The sequence below is a fragment of the Halichoeres trimaculatus genome, unplaced genomic scaffold (genome assembly GCF_033239565.1).
Source record: "Halichoeres trimaculatus isolate MK-OKI-2021-1 unplaced genomic scaffold, fHalTri1.1 fHalTri1_scaffold_12, whole genome shotgun sequence".
Lineage (NCBI taxonomy): Eukaryota > Metazoa > Chordata > Actinopteri > Labriformes > Labridae > Halichoeres > Halichoeres trimaculatus.
Window position 1 is genome coordinate 21,292,165 of NW_027437190.1, and position 20,646 is coordinate 21,312,810.

The 20,646-nt window shown below is 40.6% G+C and overlaps 2 protein-coding genes across 2 annotated transcripts; one reads left to right on the plus strand and one right to left on the minus strand.

Annotated features, from left to right (window-relative positions):
* Window positions 1-1,737: 1,737 nt before the first annotated feature.
* Window positions 1,738-10,478, plus strand: ccdc12 (coiled-coil domain containing 12). The gene is made up of 7 exons (XM_074683506.1): window positions 1,738-1,904; window positions 4,486-4,556; window positions 8,693-8,772; window positions 8,920-8,981; window positions 9,070-9,104; window positions 9,191-9,267; window positions 10,136-10,478. The coding sequence occupies exons 1-7, from the start codon at window positions 1,821-1,823 to the stop codon at window positions 10,213-10,215; spliced, it is 489 nt and encodes a 162-aa protein (XP_074539607.1). The 5' UTR covers window positions 1,738-1,820; the 3' UTR covers window positions 10,216-10,478.
* Window positions 10,479-10,927: 449 nt separating this feature from the next.
* LOC141800744 (kinesin-like protein KIFC3) lies at window positions 10,928-20,264 on the minus strand. Its single transcript, XM_074683501.1, has 20 exons — window positions 20,060-20,264; window positions 19,763-19,882; window positions 19,432-19,528; window positions 19,105-19,262; window positions 18,742-18,994; window positions 16,589-16,755; window positions 16,079-16,144; window positions 15,677-15,814; window positions 15,379-15,576; window positions 15,132-15,305; window positions 14,491-14,638; window positions 14,049-14,179; window positions 13,851-13,962; window positions 13,588-13,769; window positions 13,412-13,516; window positions 13,184-13,314; window positions 12,976-13,096; window positions 12,761-12,890; window positions 12,224-12,453; window positions 10,928-12,130 (listed from the first exon to the last, which is right to left on the minus strand). The coding sequence occupies exons 2-20, from the start codon at window positions 19,859-19,861 to the stop codon at window positions 12,005-12,007; spliced, it is 2,766 nt and encodes a 921-aa protein (XP_074539602.1). The 5' UTR covers window positions 19,862-19,882; window positions 20,060-20,264; the 3' UTR covers window positions 10,928-12,004.
* Between the last annotated feature and the right edge of the window lie 382 nt (window positions 20,265-20,646).

Consider the following 20,646-nt stretch of genomic DNA (forward strand, 5'->3'; position numbering starts at 1 on the left):
TAAAATAAGAGATAACACAGCAACTTTGTCCACATAGGTTCAACTCAAACTGGAGTTTTCCTTACAGGATTGTCTTTTATTTTATTTTATTTTTATTATTTATTGCCTTTTATTACCATTGGGATTCTTATTTGGGTCAAAACCCCACAACAGCAGTTATCAATTCTTCACAACAAAAGCAACACCTGTAATAATCAGATCACCTATGTCATATCAAATCAGTCTGTAAAAAGGAGCCTACCACATTCTACAGTATGTGATATTTTTTCTGTTATAGGCATGATAAGTTACTTGGGACCAATGTGAGAACAGCCCAAGGAGTCACTGGACCCTCATCATTGCTAATAGGGTAGGGTGGGTCAAGATTCTGTCCTGCAATCCAGGCAACCTCATTTCTTCAAGTGGAACAAGCTGCTTCATGTCAGGGTCTTGCTCATTTTTGTGATTAGTGTGACTGGCATTTCTCTTGATAATATCTCAAAGGCTTACAGCTGCTGGAGGCCATGATTTATGTGTATTTGTTACAAAGATTGGACCCCTCATGGTTTGTGCTTGAACAATAAAGCACCAATATGAAGGAGAGAAGTAACACCAAGCCATAAAATCCAGTATAGCTGAATGGAAAAACATCAAATTAAAATGATCAATGGTCTCATTCTCCCTCACAGAAAAACTGTTAATTTGAAAGAACTGTTTGGGTATTGCAAATGGGGCTGATGTTGTTGTTTGATTCGACACTATGACTAGTGTAAATGTACACGGATTAAAATCAGATACACCGTTAAAAGGAGAACAAGACACCCCAAACTCATACACAATTTCAGCCAATAATGTTTTAATAAGCCAATACATTTTTAAATGAAGCATGTAAACAGCATCTGAGCTGAAGAGAACAACCATTGTATACATTTGGGACATTTGTCTGAAGTATTTTAATGGTTCCTTTGTATTAATTTAATGTGTATCAAAACAAGTACAGCTGTATTGAGAGAGACCAGCTCTTTCAGCAAATGTTCTCTGAATGCAAAACACGCGCTAAGTGTCATCTGCTCAAAACTTTACCAAAGGAGAAAAAGAAGAGAAACCTTTTCTCAAGACAAGTATTGTATTCACTGTACTGAAGGGTCAAAACTTTGTACATATTTTCATTTTTGCTTTGAAGGTTATGTATGTCATCTGTCATCTCTCTATGGACTAGTTAAAGGTAAAAGAAATGGGCTATTCATCTCTTTACTTTTTTGTTTTCAAGAGAGTTGTGGTCTTTGACCTTGTGAGTATCTTCAACAAAACATGGTTTGTGTTGCCAAACATTTAAATATGTCATTACGGACACAGGGAAGCTCGAGGCAGCTGTATTACCATGGTGATGGCCTACATTTCTAATCAGGACTTGACAGTGGGACTATCAAGAGATGGGCAGTGTGCCAGTCTGTACATATTTCCTATAATTTAAAGGTATGTCAGTAGACCATAAGTAGGTTTGAACAGGCTAAACAAATAAACTAGTCTGTAAGAAAAACAGCCTCCAGGTAAAGTAAATTCATAATTCCCCAGATATTGTAAGCCTATATCCAGGCCAATCTAAAGTTGTCTCTGCTCAGAAATTGAAAAATCCTATTATCTAAAGAAGGATTGGATTTATAATAATCATAATTCAAATAATTAAAAACCTGCAAGTATTTCACAAAAAATCTACAAAACATTTTATCACCTGTTCGAGAAAGTGGCACATGATCGATGTGCTCGACGATCGATTTTACATCCTCATTCAGGACGGTCAACGGATGCGAGATTGAATTGAACGGCGTGTAGATGTAAACATGGAGAAGCATGTTGGGTCACTACAGGAGCAGGCCCTAAAGAGAAAAGAGAGACTAAAGGCATTAAGAGAGAAACAGCTTCATGTGAGTGACATGCCTGATAATGTTTGGTTTCAAGTTAATGAAACATAATCAACATGAGATGCGCTGTTTGTGTGTGAAGTAGCGTTAGCGGGCTTAGCTTATGGCTAACGTTAGCATGTTGCTGGGGTTAGATTATCAATCATAACAGTGGGTTGTGGCTTCGCTTTTTTTCCTGCTGTTTTGTGCATTGTTTTCATGTGAGGTGAGACCAAGTCAAGATCGAGATTTATTTTCCTACTGAACTTTTAAACCCCCAGATGATTTGGTTCACCTGAGGAGCCTACTACAAATGCTAACAGCTAAAGGTCCATTGTAGCGACAAACAAATGAATAAACTTCATTCCTGTAAATATTTCCATGAGATTCCAATGAAGTGTTTTGAAACCACTGACATTATTTACGTTACATATTGTACGCTTTATATTATATGTTTATTATATTTGTATGTACAGTAAGTTACCAAATTCATTTAGCCCAACAGTTATGTTGTGTGTAAAATGATGGTTTGCTGATAGCTTATATCTAGTGATGAAACTGACATATCTTCAAAGACCGCTTGGTATAATCGAAGCTAAAACCGTAACTTTATGTTACTGTGTTGAAAACATTTGGTTCGCAGTCAGTTTTCGCAGTCAGGTGAAGGGCATTATTTGGAAAATTTGGGCCCTTGCACAGCATTTAATGATGAAAGCACAGCTTATCTCAGAAACACCACATATGTAGGGCAACCTCTGCTTATATAAGTGCCAGAATATCGTGAAACACAGAAATGATTTTCATTTTGGGGAATTAGGGAATTTGTTAAAATATTCGTAAAATCCTGTGATTTTGAGGGATTATAATTAATCCCAGCATTTGAAAAGAATATGAAAGCTGTTTTTCAAGTTTTTGTTTTCACATGTTAGGTTTGTAGGCTCCCTTTGTTGATTGCTGCATACAACTAACCATCAAGGGATGCATATTTCAACTTTTTAACTGTCTAAAATACTTGGGAGACAGAAAGGGTTTTACCCACATTAGATCAGCTTTTTTCAAGAAAGCAAGACATGAAATTATTACAATTTTGTCCAAATCTGTTCTGAAAGTTTACCCAAGTTAAAATCACTGGTGTCTTATTAAAACACATGAAAGCTTCAAGGTGAGTTCAAGGATAGAAGTAGAGACCCTCCTGAACCACACATTCGAGAACTTGTCACGCTGAATTCCACCTTTGTCCTCAGTGGAAAAAGAATCAAAGCAGATTTTTGTTGCTTTGAAAGAAGAGTTGATAAAAGTAAGACAATATCCCAAAACAGAAAAAAATTGCTTTCAAGAAGGAAGATGCAAAAATCGATATCTTTAAACCTTCATACTCATTATACAAACGAGACATATAGAGTTTGACATATTTCTCTCATCAGTTACTACGAGAATGGTTCTGTTTATTGAGGTTTAGCAATGTACAATTCACTAACACTCCAAATAAATTCACTAGAGATAGATTGATTAATCTGTCTAGCCAATTAATCAGAGCAAGTAATTTCATTTTGAAATAACTGGTATCAGCTCACTGTTCCAACTTAACAAAAAGCAAATAATGTCTGCAGTCTCACCCTGCTGCCTGGTCAGTCTTTCTGTTTTTGAGCAATGCTGATGCCTCCTCTTCTCCATCTAAATGACTTAATTTACATGCTGTGATAATCTACACCATATTGCCATTTAATATTGCTTCTGAAACATGAAATAATAATAATAATTTGAAACCTCCATTGGCCGACCTCTAGTTATGGGCATCCACCCATTGAAGACAACACTGGTCACTGTAACACTGTTTTTGTCTTGGCTCTTAAACTCTACTGTGGTGAGAGCAGGTTTTGCAGCAGAGTCCTCAGTCGATCTTCTCTTTGTCTTTTAAAAATGAACAACTTAAACAGCCATTCTCCTCTTGTCTGATTTGAAATCTTCCTTCAATGTGCAGGCCACTGTTCTGGTGCTAACTCCATACTTTGTTTGGCTAAGCTGGTGTTGAACACAGACATACTGGCTTTGCTAACATTTTTTGATAAACGACTGTTGACATTCCTGAAGCCCTGGTTGTTTTCCTTTGGTAGCGTACTTTGAGTGTGAGTCAGTCCCCTGAATTGTTCCAGCAGGTGGACAGGAAACCTCTTCAGGAAAATGCAAGATGGGAGGGGTTGAATATCCATTGTTGCCGCTTTTCTCTTGGGGTCAATATGATCTTTTTTAGAATTTGTGCAAACTTGTTTCATAATTTGCTCTGATGCTGAAATGTGGATGGTTCATTGTAGGCTGAAGTTTGAAATGCTCTGGTTTTAGGCAGTGAATGGCACTTTTGTTGTTACAGTGAATCCTGTTTATCACCTTTTTCCCCCTTAGTTCATCACCTACACAAGAATGTTGGAGATAATAAAGCTCTAAATGCAACTTCCTTTGGTACAATAGAATGTAATGTTTATGCAAATGTGTCAATAACAAAGATCTAGTGTCATCAGCAGACTACAGTGTTGACTCCTGGAGTGTTTTTTTTTTTTTTCAAGAATACAGTTTGGTTGATTAAAATTATTAAATTATACACCAACAGGGTCGAGAGGAGGATGAAGAGCCAGAAAAGAAAAAGGCCACACTTGAGGAGACAAATTCTGAGAGACACAGGTTGGTTCACCACAGCACACACATAAAGAGCTGATAGTTATTCCTTAAGCAGTTGCTCACTGTTCCTTCAACGTTAACTGAAACTTTTGAACTAAACACACCTGAAACTGATCCGGAAGTACATCATCCCAATATCAGAGTTATTATTGTCTGCCCTTTTATCTGAACACCATCTTCTTGTAACACTCTGCATGTCTCAGTTCAGAGTGTTTACACTGAGCTGGATCACAGCCCTGTGTTAATGGCTGCTCAAATATCCTGCAGCTCAACCAACTTTGTGTGTTAGAAGGAAGGAGCAGCCATCTTTCCTGTCCTACAGGACCTTTTTTCCATTGTTTATATTTAATGACTTTGAACTGACAGCACTAAGGGAGTGTCGCTGGTTTTCCTCCAGTTCAACAGGACAGATCTCTCTCATGAGCATGAAATAGCTGTAGGGTTTAAAGGCCTATTTTAGACATTTTTCTGTATAGCTAAAGGTCAGTGTTGTATGTTATCAGTTTTCTTTTATTGTTTTTTAAGTCAAGCTACACATTTGTAGTTGAGTGTGAGTGTTGTGTGTCTTGTGAGCGGTATTAAAATTTCATGGGTGATCAAATTGCTAAAACAAGGCATGAAGGAACACAACATACATTTTCAGCTTCCAGTTGTTACTGTGCAAATAAAAGATTCTCAAGATTAAAACATCAGGACATTGAAACTTGGACAGAATGTTTTCCAGTTCATCGTGTAATCGCTGATTCCTCAATGCCAGTCCAAAATAAATAGCACCAAACATGACATGCAGTTTTTCCTGTTACTTCTTGTCAGATCATTTGAGCACTAAAACAAATACTCATCATGTCAGATAGGAAAGGCTGTTTTTGGCTATGTCATATGACCAGTCATCTAGGTTTGTATTTCCACTTCTTAACCATCTCAAATATAGTTACCTTGTGCTTTTATGCTACTTGAAAGACAGATTAATGGGTTTAAAGTATGTTTCTTAGGTTTTGTGTTGGGATGGAAGCATCAAATAACAATCAGAGGCTGATTGCTGTCTGAAGAGGTTTTTGCTCTGCTGGCTGGTAGCTTGATAGCAGTGAATTTATCACTCATTTTTTGACGCAGCAGTTCACTCAAAGTGAAGATGTGTAAACACTGTGGAAGAATACAACATAAAGACGGTAAAGAAAAAAAGAGTGATGTCAGACTTTGAAGACTCCTGGTATTTTGTTCGGCACTTCCTGTCAGATATGGTTTGATGACAAAAGATCTTTAAATGGGATTTAAAAACATTGGACATCCTGGAATTCATCATGTCTACAGTCCTCACTTGTTGTGCAGTCCAGTTTTTGTGACTCCTTAACGTCTCTCTCATGACATGATTACTGCAGAAGAAAGTAAATTGACAGGTTATCCTGGGGTTTGCAAAACCTGTCCCTTAGAGGACCAGCCTTAGATAAAAATATCAATTTCTTGACAAAAGATAAACAACTCAAAGATAAAAATAGATTATTTACTAGTTGTCTTTTGGTGTAAACAGGTCCTTCACTCCTTTACATCATAACTGCTTGCTGTCACTTGGTTGCATGAGGCAACACAATAAGGAAACTTCTGAGACTGTTGAACGGACGTCAGCTGGCAGGGTTAAAGTTGGTGTAATGAACAAAACATTTAGTTATCATAGTGCTATTAAGTTCAGAGGATTTTTTTCCTAGATGTATCCTAGAAATAGATAAAATAGACCAGTGATTCCCAACCTTTGGGCCACGGCCTCCCGGTGGGCCGCAAAGGTACTGCAAGTGGGCCTCCAAAGCTTTTCCAAAATAGTTTGATTTTTGTGGGGATGGGGATGTAACTATGTAAAAATAAAAACGTGGCAACATGTTATAGATGCTGAGTTAGTGACTGTGAAGCCTCCAACATGTTTCTCTTGTATTCAGTTCAGTCCTTCATGTTCAATCTTTATTTTTAAAAAAGTGCTCTCAGAACGGATCCTATGGCTGGGTTTCCGCTACATGTACTGGATCGTGGCACACCGCCACGACAAAGTAAAAGCCGCCATACCTTCTGAATTATGATCTTTTCTTTTTCCGATGTTTCAGACGTAAATTAAATTGCACATGGCTTGTGTATACAAATAAAACTTCCAGAATGCTACAAACATTTTTTGACCATGCCCAGAATCAAACAGTTATCTTTCAGAGGCAAATCATTTCTCTGTGTTCTCATGTGAACAAACTCACACTCATGGTTGGATATCATGGTCTAAAATAATGAAAGACAGAGCTCTGGTGGGTATTTGCCGTTCACAGTTCTCAGCTCTCAGCATCACGCACAGCAGAGTTCCGCTCCGATGCGCACAAGACGCACAGTTATTGGAGAAAAAACAATTCCACGCTGACCCTGATCATTCATCAGTGTTTACAGATGTGCGTTTCTGTGTATAGAGTCAGCGCAAGCAGAAGTGCCCCTGTCACTCTGTGGTTTATATTTGCTTTAAACTTCATCCTGATCAGCTTGTGGAGTCTGTGATGATGATCGGTGCAGTGCTTACGCTGAGTTAACTTGCGCATATTGCACAGCAGCTGATCGCTATTCCTTTTCCCGCTCGACCAGGAGTCACCTTTCTGCTCTCTTTGGGACAGAAGTTATAGTTTTGCTGTTTTGTGTCATTAGATAAGGCTAAACTATGTTTGTGTTAAATTGATAATTCATCTATAAAGGTTTTAAGTTATAATATGTTTTTATGTATTTACCGGTCGGGGGTGGGCCGTGAAGATGTCTGAGACTTAAAAGTGGGCCCTGAGTTGGAAAGGTTGGGAAGCACTGAAGTAGACATTTAAAATGATGTCAGTTGGTTGTTTCAGTCATTGCAGCTGCCATAGCATGCTCAACTGATGGTTTTGTTTATTTAGTCATACATTTCAAGTCTGACCTACCCATGCACAAAACAAGAAGAAAATGTCAACTTTGAGCACAGTTAATTTAATATAGCTCAACATGGGGCCACAGAGTATGTGGGTAAACCATGATATCACGTTGGTTTTCCTGTGTGGCGAGCAATAGCTGAAATAATATCATCACCAGGCTTTTGCTGGTTGATTTCTAAACACACAAGTTTGTTACCTGTTGCGCTGACACAGCCTACATACAACTGTATCTTTGTTCCATCTTAATTAAGTGTGGTTTAAATCTATACATCACATGTGTGCAACATTATGGCAGTAACCTTCACTGAACTACAGCCATGGCTAGAGGAGGGTGGCTTTGTTGCAGCCTTGACATGACCTAAGAAGGGCATTTCAGAGGTCTACAATAATCAATAAAAAATTTAACAATTCTTTCATCTGCCAACTAGTGATGGTGACTATAGTTGTGAAGAATTCTTTATGTAAGAGAATATTTAAAAAAATCACAGACATTTTTAGGACAGTATGTGGTATAAGAAAATTTTCTGGAGGATGAGACAGAGCAACATTTTTAAGGTTCAGGAGAAGTATAAATGTGGAGTGGACCTCAGTCAGCAGACATGACCAGCATTCCTACCCATACCCATACAAGGCATGGGTCTGTCCATTGGCGGGGCGGCGCGGGGGGGCTGATAAATGTATCAGTGGTGTACCCTCTTGAGCTTCAACGCAAATGCACGTTAAGCTCACAACAGCTGATAACTGTCTTGGTCCGTGCCTGGTCAGACAATAGTTTACCTCGGACTCTGGACTCTGTGTGTAATCTTGCAGAGTTGTCAGCTGAAGCTTGCCAAGAATTCCTCTGTGCAGAGATGTGATGAAAGACGGCATAATTTAACATCAAGGAAAGTATTTCTCAGCTGTTTGCTGTAAGTCTGTGCCCAGGCGCAGGTGGAACATGTTAATCAGACGTGTTTGTGGGGGATAAAGAGGGACATTATACCAAAACCCCTCTGGACATCAGATCTGCAGCTGTGTAGAGTTTGCAGATGGTCTTTTATGCAGCTCAGTGGCTGGTGAAATAGCTTTGCCTGCACTGCCCTCTCCTGGATGGTCAGAGAAGTGAGTGAAGTGGAGAAAAAAGTGAGCTTTATGTAAATGCTTAACTGTTTGACTGGTTTGTGTTCCCTCATCAACCATACCAGTAAACTGGTCTCATAGCTCTTTATTTTCTCTCCTCAGAGAGCTCAAGTTGAGGAATTACACCCCTGAGGATGAAGAGCTTAAGGAGAGGCAGGTCCCCAAAGCCAAACCTGCATCAGGTCTGAACTTTTCAAAGACAAAAAGCTTAAAAATCCTTTCTTTTTCATTCTGATATACAGTGACTTGTTTTGCGGTAATCTCAGTATCATACCTGGATTCTGTTTTTACCAGAAGTGACTAATGACAGTGTCTCTCTTTGTTTGCAGTCGAGGATAAAGTAAGGGACCAGTTAGAGGCAGCTAATCCAGAGCCTATTATTGAAGAAGTGGTGAGTAGTCCATTCTGTTAAATGTGATTGAGATGAAGTGTAGTTTTTGTGAAAGCTGTCTCATTGTTTTTTCTTTTGTTCCTCTCAGGATCTGGCAAACCTTGCTCCTAGAAAACCAGACTGGTGAGGTTTTATTTTAAAGATTTTTTTCACTTTATAATGATGCATGAAATCTTTTTATGTGACTTTGTTGCTTTATGTAATTCCAGGGATCTGAAGCGCGATGTGGCGAAGAAACTGGAGAAGCTGGAGAGGAGAACACAGAGAGCCATCGCTGAGCTCATCCGTTAGTATTTCACGTTTTATCACTGAATGTTCATAACACTTCAGAGATGAGCAAGTCTGAGCTCGGTGTGAATTATTAGGCTAATTGCTTTGTGGTCTCCAGACTCCCCTGAGACTTGACGCCATCCGATCACATCCAACGTGGGTGTGATTCCTGCACTGACGTGTGAATCACATGCTAAAAATAGCTATGAGCTTTCAAGGAGAACACAAAACACGTTTCGCTGTACAGGTTTTCCCTGGATTATTCCCTGCCTGACAGTAACTCCTCGTTGCTCCCATTTTCACAAATGAAAATTATTTTAACTATTTGAATATGTTTAATACTTGGCACTAGAGATCCTAAACATATATAATTAACTTGATCCACATGTTAATTTCTGTTGTCTTGGTATCCCAAAGGTTGCAGAAAGTACAAAACAATCATAGAAATATGCTTTACTTTTCTCACTGGTGAGTGCATGGCACAGTCTGGCCTATTCCAGTGATCAGCCTATTGCTTTGTTTTATACATGGCCAGGAGTTTTATCCCATTATCACAAGAAAAGATGTTCTGCTAACTTGATATAAATCAGTTTGTTATAATTGCACAACCAGTTGCACAAACAGTTACAATATCACAGGGACAATTTAGCATGTCTCTTAATTATTGAAAAAAGGACCAAAGTTTGCTCTGAAAGGAGGATTTAGAGCTTGTTACAGCTGGAGAACAGTGGTTTTACTTAACAAGTGCCTATAGTCCACATGTAACACTTTAGAAAGAGTCAGTGTCAACACAAAGCATCTACACCCAAATGTTACCAATGATTAAAAAACGCTGTCAATGATTGAATTAGACTAACTGTGACTTTTGCTTCCTTTGTGCCCAGGGGACCGTCTGCGAGGCAGTGAGGAGGAGCTGGCTGGTGTTGTTGGAGCAGTAGGCGCAGAGGATGGAGACTCAGACTGATTTCATTGTGTGACAAATAATTAAGAAAAAGACATGTCAGAAGGATGGCCTCCATTTGAACTGTCACACCTGTACCGAGCACAGAGAACTACTGTCATGACCACAGGGGGTGACGTTTTCAGTCAGTTTAATACTCATTTTTTGTCGGTGTATTTTTTCAGAATATGTCGTACTCTCTGTTCATGTGCTCCATTGATAATGTTACCATCAATGTTTTGCTGTAAATTTTTATATTTTCAAGTAAAATAATTCTTTTTCAAAGATTTTTCTTGTCATGATTATTAACTTTTGTTGTAAAGTAAGGGTGAGCAACAAAGATTTAATGCTCCTGATGTATAAATCACATTGAGCCATGATATCAGTATACACTGTGATATGGTACATTTTGAGGATAAGTGCTCCAGAGAAACCCTGATTAATTTTTAAGAATGAATTTCAAGGTTAGTTGCTGAAAGTTTTCACAAAGCAGCATAGTCTAGTTTTTAGCCGAGTTACCCCAAAATCCTACACAACACTCACAGAAAATCAAAGAATAACAAGAGTTTTTAACAGTTAGAGAGTTTAAATGTGGTTGTTATAACTGTTGATCCTTCTTGCAAGGGAACGTTTGTGAATCAGATGGTAAATGTGACAGAGTTAGTAAAGATGAAGGGCATTTGTGACACCCAAATGACTTTTTTTAGTCAGAATAAATCCAGTAAGAGCAAAGAGCTTGTTAAATATGTCACATTTATTCAGAAAACGACTTGTAAATTCATGGTCTCATCCTCCTCTCTGACTTCTGTATCAGTTACTGCAACATTAAACGTCTTGCTACACTTGAATCAAAAGTTCATCTTGATCCATGAGGTGATAAATAGAGGAACAATCAACAAATAACAATGAGCTTATTTGCTATGACATTCACAAGTGAAATCTATTGCAAGCACCTAAACGCCTCTTCTCAGCTTAAACCATCCTTTCACAATAAAGTGCATCTTCAGTCTACGTAGGCCCAAACTGTTCCCTCAAAAAGAGGACATTACATAATCATTGTATTACCACTCTACTGCTTACACAAAGGCCACCTGATCTACTCAAAGCTTTCCTGTTTCCCCAAAGGCAAATGAACAAGGTTCTGAAGAGAAATTAAAACAATCTGACCACAACTCTTCTTAAATTCACAAAAAAACTACACTAAATTGTGACTCGTGTCATTGAAATCTTAAAAGCCTGTTCTTGTTTTAGAAAGCAGATTCTCTTATGTATTACACCCTTCAAAACATACAACACTAGCGATGAAGCTCACAAACTACAGACATTAAAGCGAGATGATTTAGCACTGCAAAAAGTCAGTGTTGTTACTGTCTGGAAGCTTGTTGAACTCGTCTGAACAAAAGCTTATAAATACTGCGAGAAAAAGCCTGAAGAGGCTTCGAAGAAGACTCCGGGATTTTGGTATTTTATAAAAGGAAATGAGACAATGCAGGTCAAAGGAGCATCAAATCCTAGATTTAGTTGGAGTCAGAGGTTGTTTTGGCACTCAGCATTGAAGAATGCTTACCCCTGCATGCAGATTATCTTACAATAAAGGGATCCCAGAAGCAGAAAATGGCAAGGAGGAGGCCGATTTCCTCAATACCTAATATAAATTAAAGGTTGGCACGCATCCTCCACAGATTTAGCCCTTGAGCAGGATTTCTGTTGTTCTTTTTGATACTGTAGCATTTAAGTTGACAGGAGGTTTGAGTGAAAATCTGAGCAGTGCATTCATTTTTACCCAGTCACTGGGAACAGGGAAAATGCTGATTCATTCACACTGTCCTCCACCAGATTCAATCTTCCTGGCTGCTGGGCCCAACTCCACTTTGCACACCCTTTGTGCAAACTTCAGGGAGCACAAAGTCTCTCCGGCGTTACTTTCCAGAGCAGACACCTTTAGAAGGAGAAAAAACAAACAAGGCTTATTACAAAAGACAAGAAAAGACTAAATCTATCATCTCACACGTTTCACTACGATCTTTATCACCTGCACCACCATGACCGTCTTGCTGCCTTTTCCCAGGGAGTCTTGTAGTAGATACGTAAGACGTGAGTTCCTGAAGGGGATGTGAGTCTGTCGAGCTCTCAGTGCCTGGATGACATCCCCTAAAGCCAGCAGGGAGCGGTTGATATTCTGGGCCTCCTTCAGTCTCTCCCCCTCCGCACCAGACTTCCATACCCGCTCAGAGCCAGCCAGGTCGACCAGGTTCAACTTGCCTGAGGTCAAAAGAATTTATTCATATTAAAAGTGAGATGACAAACCTGTGTGAACTTAGTTCAGTGGCTCTACTGCCATCTCAGTCTCCTTGAAAAAATCTTTTTGGAAGATTATTTAAAAGCTGTAAGAAGAAAACACCTAACAGGGTTGCAAGTCGTTTGTAAATCCCTAATTCCAGATTATCCAACCTAATCAGGGGATTATTCTTTTGGATTACCTTAACTAGCATGACACTTGTCACATTTATATCTGGAGCTTGTACAAAGCTCTTTTAGCTCTCCTCAGCAAGGTGGATGAGTCACTAACCTGTGGTTTTGGACCCGCTGGCAAGGTCAGTGCCCTGAACAGTGATGCAGAGCAGAGCATGCGAGCGGGAGCTATGCTGGTTCATCTGAGTACCAAAGGTGATCCTGTTCCTTCTAGCTTGGGCTAAAATCTGTATGAATACAAGAAAAAATGAGCATAACTGATTGGTAATCCCTAATCTATTAACATGAATGATTAAAAACACCCTGTATTACCTTCTTGATGTGCTGGAAGCTTTTAACCTCAATGACCCTGAGGCCTGGCACATGCAGCTGTCCTGTCCCATCGGGGTTGATCTTTATGTCCAGTTTCTCTCCATCCTTACTCAGCAGGTCCCTGTGAAACCCCAATTTATGATACAATCATAACTTAAGTCTGAAGGCTTGAAATGCTGAATAAAGTTAAGGAAAGTTCAAGCTGTACCTTAGCACCTCGTTGTAGATCTCCACAGAGCTGACAGAGACGCTGTAGGACCACATGTCCTTTCTCTCCTCAATCACATTGAAGAGTTGTTTCAGGGCTCGCTGATTGATGCCTGGGTTCTCCACACTGCCCTAAAATCAACAACAACAGAAAAAAAGACATTCAGCCTGTCTAACATTTTTATCATAACTGCATTACTGCAATGGTGCAGTTAAACGAAGTGAACACCTCCATTGTGTATGTTTTTCCAGAGCCGGTTTGTCCATAGGCAAATATGCAGACATGGTAGCCATCGATGCAAGACGTCACCAGAGGTTCAATCTCCTGAAAGACCTAATGAAGACAAGCAAAGAGTTAAAGCTTCACTTTGATTATTCTTTCTGTGTATGTAAACACGCTCATACCTCTTCCTGTGTGGCCTGAGGGTGGAACACCTTGTCCAGCTCAAAGACTCGTTCCTTTCCTTTGTTCAGCACATTGAGCAATGACTCATTGTTGGGGTCTGTCGTCACCACCACGGACTGGCCCTCCTCACGCTGGTCCTCCTTCAGAACAGGCTTCACACGACATAGCACACGGATGTTTCCTATGACACAAGAGGTCAAGGGTTGGGTTCTTTTTTTTGGTGGGGGGGCTATCATCATTTAGTTTCGTTCCCTCCTTATACCTTTAAGCTCCACCAGCTGCTCATGATACTTCCTCCGCAAGGCAACCTCCTTTCTGTACTTCTCCAGAAGATCTTTGTTGGCTTCAGACATCTCACTGATAACTGCTGAAATCTGAGGAGCACAAAAGGCAAAATGACTCTCTTAAGCTTGTTGATTTGGTCAGAATAATCATTAATCATGAGTGGGACTTGCTGTACCTGTTTCTTTGCTTCATTGATAGCTGATCCATAAAAATCAGAGAAATTACGAATCTGGCTCCTCAGGCTGGTGTAGTCTGTCTTCATGGAGCGTAAAGTTGGAGGAAGTGCAGTCAGGCGCTTTTGTAGGCCTGAAGACAAGAAAACAGACTCGTTTGTGTACACAGGAAGACTCTCAAAGACTGGTAAAGCCCTTTGTCTATCTGTCAGCAATCGGTCTGTTAGTTCATATTTTGGTACACTCTCCTTGTTACAAACCAATGCTACTGGTTTCCCCTCTGTTTCTAGCCCTCTTACAAAGCTAAGCTCATCAGTTGATGGCTAGAGCATCACTTTAAATTGCAGATAAGAGTTTAACACCATTTACATGGCACCACAGGTTTAATTTGTTTGTTTGCACTGAATATTATGTTTTTCAAACTGATTACTTGGCATCACTCACTAAAGAACTGCTCCTGCAGGTCTTGAAAGTGCTCGGCTGAGCAGCTGGCAGCAGCCTTCACAGCTTCCTCCTTCCTTTCCTCCAAGTGGCCGATCTCTCTCAGCAGCTCCTCTCTCAGTTTACTGATCTCTCTTTCATACGCTGCAATCTGTAACATAAATGATAATAATAAAAGGTTTATCATTTGTCAATCTGTCATTCCAGCAGGTCCAATCTATGCAGGATCGGTGCTGGAATTAGTTCATCCACCAGAAATTGATCCAGTTTGTTTATTCAGAAAGAAAAGAGGAACTGTCCTTCTTCTTTCATCTGTTTTCTAAACAAGGCATGGTTTATGAAACTCTTTGGGCTTTGTCAGTTTGTCCTTTTACTTCTAAAACTACAAGTTGATGGAAGTTTGGAAAACTTTTGAATTTGTTGCCAAGTTATTTTTCCTACAGCAACCAACAGCGACACCTTATGAACAGTGAATCTTTCTATTAAGCATATTATCAGTGGCTCAGATTGAGATGTATTACACAGCCCATGTCCTGCTTGTTGTTTATTAATGCATGTTGAAGTTATATCAAAGTGTCTATTGAGCAGAGCACAAATGTGTTAGTTTACTTCAGATATGACAGATAACGAGTTTTATATGTTACCTTGTGCTGCAGATTACAGCTATGCTCATCTGACTTCCTTATTTGTTCCTCCAGCTGTTTGCATCGCTCATTCTGATTGGACAGCTTTTCGGACAGCAGTTCATTCTTCTGCCTGGCTTTATTAAGATGCTTTAATGTTGCAGGTGATTCAACCTCCACAGTCTTGGTGACATACTAAAAAGAAAAAAATATACAGTGAAGCCTTCTACTGGAAGAACAATCGATCAATAAGGAAACGTTTCTTTACCTTCACCAAAGGCTCCTTGCTTCTTTCTCTGTCCAATTCAAGCTGCAGCTCCCTCACTCTGTCCTCTCGTTTCCTCAGCTCCTCTCCTCTCCTCCACTCACTCTGTTCGCTCTGCCGCTCCAGCTGTGACAGCTGCTCAGCCCGCTGTTGCAGAGACATCTCCAGCTGCTGCACTCTGCAGCGGAGGTTCTCGTTCTCCTAGCAGAGCACATTAGAAAGCAGGTAGATTACAAGTTTTTGGGTTTGCAGCTGCTAAACGATATATCTGTGAGCTCTCCGCTGTGCTGGTGCGCCTCACCTTGATGAGCATGCTGCTGGACTGGGAAGGGATGGCGGACAACTGCTGAAGGAGGCCCTGGGTCAAACTCAGGTTCTGCTTCAGACTCTCATTCTCTGCTGACAGACACAGTACTCGCTTCTCTGAGTCTGTGGCCCCCTGAGAAAAACACAGAATATGAGGTTCAGCATAAAAATGAGAAATGTAGCACCATAAGAATTCATAAAACACAGTTACTCATGGCTGAGTTTCTTTCATGCAGATTAATAATTCAACTCATACCAGGCATGATGAGTTGTTTGGCATTTCACTGACAAAGAGTTTCACTTAGTGGTGTTGGAAGACACTGACGAAGCTTTACTGATGACAGGAAATGTGACCAACACTTGACAAATGATTGAATCAATTGTTCAAGTTGCTTACCGTGGCTGTTCTCAGTCTCGTCAGCTCCTCTTCTCGCTCCTCTATGCAGGTCTTGAGCTCATCGATCTGTGCAAAAATTAAAACACTTTAGAGTTAAAACGCAGATGTGATGTTAGAAAACGGACGTTCAAGCTCTTGCTTTTGCTAGACCCTGAGGTCCCATGTGGTGTATGCTCTCACTCTTTGCATGAGAGATATGGCCTCACAGGCTCTTTAGAGTAGATTACACAGAGTCACATAAAAAATTAACAACATTTACATATATGCACGATGATACAAGACCTGAATCATCTCGTGTTCAAGAGATATGTAAAGAGAGCCTGTGTTACTAAGTGAAGACACCTTCTCTTTGTACATAAAGTAAAACATAAAAGAATGATTGAAAAAGGAGCTTTTGAAATATCTGACAGATATTCTCACTTAAAATGTTCATGGATTATGATTATGTAATGCATTACATTAGACCTTTTATTATTGGTATAGTATTTACTGATTGATTTTATATTGTACCTGCTGTTGAAAGGCCTGTATGCGTGAGTGTCTGTCTTTGTTCTGCTGCTCCAGCTGTGAGTGCAGCAGACGCAGTTCTCCTCTCAGCTTGCTCCTCTCACCCTGCAGCCCATACAGAGACTCCACCAGCGTGTGAACTCCAGCCCCCACTTCACTGCTGGACTCCCCTGAGGGGTACAAAAATAACAATCCTCTTCATCATCATCATCATCAACAACATCATCAACATGATCATTAGTACTAACAGCAGACTGAAAAAATAAACTTGATCATATTCAGTCTTCTCTGGACCTGTTTTCATGTTACATCACTCAAACAGAATCAGTGACAATCCAATTAACCTTTTCTGACATGTTTTCTATATCCTCATCTTTTTAGTTGTGACTAATCTCTGCAGTACGCTTGAATGCTTGTGACTGTGTGTGTGTAATATTAATGAACATTAAGTATGCACTTAGAGTTCTTTTACTCATCATGTAGTCATGGTGCATAACGCTGGAGTTAACACTTTCATTTCCATGTTTCCCTTTTAAATTCTCGAGGGAAACTTGACAGGCCTATAGGATCTCTGCAGACTCTCACGTGCAGGCTGCATCGAGTGCACGGTTAAGATTTAGCTTTATATAACTCCTCCATTGTTTATCAGGAGCCTGAGCAGCATGCCCAACAGCATTTTTATCTTTTTATTCCTCATCAAAGATTGATCAAGTTCTGTCACCTCTGATTTTCAGTGCAGGGCCTAAGGCTGATTATATCAACATGCCGTGACAAGTTTGCATTGTCACAATGATGCATATAGAGGTGAAGATGGTAGGAGCAAAAAAAAGAGAAATCAAACATGGAGGAATTGCTACAGCCGTGTATGAGGGAGGTTGAGGGAAACGTGCTTGCAAGAAACGTGCAGCAGCTGGTGAATGCCCATGAAAACAGATTTTCTTTAGCCAATAAATGATAGAGACATAAAAGAAAGAGTTCACTGAATGGAGCAACATGTTTTCATTCACAGCAAATGCTTAAAAGATCACAACACAGATTCTGCATATCGAAGAGGCACAGCATCACTCCTCCATTCAAACCTGCACATTGCCTTAAAGTAAACAAACAGGCCAAACAGCCTTTCAACACCAAGTCAGGGACTCCGAGCTATTCTTAGCCCGGTACACGTGGAGCATTGCATGTGCCGGGTCTTGTAAGTGCATTTGTGGGGAATAAAACAGCACTCTCAAGATGTTTTATTCATGTAGGACAGCCACAGTCACTACACGAGTACCACACACTCTCCCCCTGTAATGGTGTATCTCATGTCTGTGACTAATGAGGATCAGTGCACATGAGGTTCCCCGCTTGAGCATTCTTGCACTCTGAGATTAATACAACAGGCCAAGTGTCCATATATCCTATCAGTTTTCTTAAATTCTGTAAAAGTGTGCTTAAGGACACGAGTCTAATCTGTCCTCAGCTGCACGGTGTCATGCGCATTATGACAAGCTGTACATATGCACCGAAGAGTGATGTGCAACTGGTAAGTCTGCTCTGGCCTCCTGCTCTGAGGTCAGGGAGCCATCTGGTCACATCTGAAACACAGCGGATACAGACATCTAAAGCTCAGACCAGCATCCACAGAAATCTAATCAGTCTGCTCCTCTGATGTGTGGCCCAGCTGTAAAAAAAAAAAAAAAAAAAAAGAAATCTAATCTTCTGTGGGCCCGCAACAGGAAAGATGAACTCTGTAAGACACTATCTGAAGAATTAATGACTTCATGGAAGTGTTAAAGACTTTTTTAGAAGGAGAAGGATGCTGGGTTTGACAGCTGGGAAGAGGGGCAGAACAAAAATGCACCAATGAAAGGAGCTTCTGGAAATATACCTGTTATGACAAGCATGAGAAACTATCTGTCTTCAATGATTATCTCCTTAATTCATTATCATCCATTAGATGATCTCATCCCATCCAGGGTCTCACATTGATTTAAATCAAAGTCGCCTGCAGCCTTTCTGCCGCCTTGTCACACCAGGTGATCCGTTTATGTGTTCAGTCATTAAAAGAGACACATGACCTCTGCTTATCCCTGTTTTTCATCATCCTTATAGCCCACCACTCTGCACCTTATTACACCCCGCACCCCTTCCTCTCCTTTCCCGTTCTCCCTCACCCTCGCTCAGTGGACTGGGGTTCTGCTGCTGGCTGATGGCCTCCTCCAGGCTGCTGATGATGCTGTTCTTGTCCCTGAGGCGCTGGCGGTAGGATGCACGCAAGGCCTTCATCTGGCGTCGGTGCTGGACGCGATGCCTCTTCAGCTGGACGCGGTACTGGTCGGCCTGCTGCTGCAGCTGCTGAAAGTGGGAGTACTGCTCCAGAAAAGTCAGCAAGTGGGACATCACTGCCACCAGGGGAGACTCAGATAGCTGGTCAGCACAGAGACACACACGGAAAAAAGTTTAGTAACACTGCAAATGCTTCTATTTAAGGAACAAAGAGAAATGCATCAGGTGAGCTGACAGGTTTTTTTTTTTACTTTTCCAGTTGTCTCCAGCTGAACCTGAGAGGCCCTCCTCTTCTCAGCCTCCTGCTTGAAGGACAAAAAGGCAGCAAGAGGGGTGCACGCTGGGAGATCAGGGCTGTCCTCTTCATCTTCATCACTCAGAGACAGTTCATCACTGTCACTGCTACTGCCTGGATCACAACAAATCAAATGAAGTCTGAGGGAATGAATGCATGCACTAATTGATTATTTTAGATGAAATATGCATTCAATGTTTGTTTTTTTGTTATTTTTGTCTTAATTAATCTTATGAGAGCTTCACTGCAGGACTTTGGAAACATAAAATATTTGAGCACTCACTAGATTCACCATGCAGAACAGAAGCCTTTTTTCCCTTTTTGGGGGTGTGGCTATCTCTTCTCCTGCTCCCTGTTTCCATGGGAACAGGTCCTGGCTCCTGAGCAGAGCAACATTACCAGGGTCAGATAATAAACAGGCAAAATATTCATACTTTCAGTGCACAGACATGCACAAAATGCAGAAAACTGACAACAATGCATCGTTGACAGAGCCTACAGCTTCTATACTGTGTGTTTCAGACAGTGGGTGACTCATGCACTTCTCCCAGCAAAAAAAAATGGTTTTGCCAACAGAGCAACGTCAAGGCTGGATATAATGTGGCTAGACATACGTCTGAGGAAGCTCCATACGCCCCCTCTAAGGTCTCCTCCTCCTCCTTCTTGAAGACAGTGTAGAAGATGTAGACCAAAAGGGAGTAGAAGGCGTACATCTCCACGCCGTCCAGGAGTTGCTGGGAATGACAGCTGAGCTCAGTGACCAGGCGCATCAGCAGACATGGAAATACAGTTCTGTTTCATACACTGATGTTAGAATTATCATCAGCGCAGTAATGATGATATCAATCTTGATTTTCAAGGTTTGCTGTTTTTGTCTGTCAAAACAAAGAAAAACACTTTTTCTTCCTTACCTTATCACATATCCTCTACTCCTTTGTGATAGCAATCCAACCCTCCTGTCATCTCCGATCCTCCTTCACGCTCCATCTATGTGTGTGAAAATTACAGATATCCTCATGCTGCCCTTGTTCTCAAAGCTGCAACAGCATCCCAGCGCCTGTGTGACTCCCTCTCTATCTGCCCTTCTCTCACTCTCTCCTCCCCTTTCTCCTCCTTCTCCACCTCCCTTCCACTTTGCCTCATCCACAGGCTGCAGCTGCCGGGGAGCATGCTCAGTGCAGTCACCTGATCTGCTGCAGTGGTGGAGTGACAGATGCAGAATGTAGACAGATTGAGCTGGACAGAGAAGTTAAGATTTCAGCAGATAAAGATGGATGACACGCCAGATTCCAGGTTGTCACTTAATATTTTTTGATATTATTAAAATACAAAACTATTATTATCTAGGCTGTCTACATCTGTGCTAGGACTAAAATCAGCATCATGGTAGAATAACATGACATTATGCTGTTTAAAAAATGTGATACATCATTTATTAAAGTTACTTTTTAATGAACATTTTTGTCAGCAAAAAAGGAGTTACAAAAAATACATCACA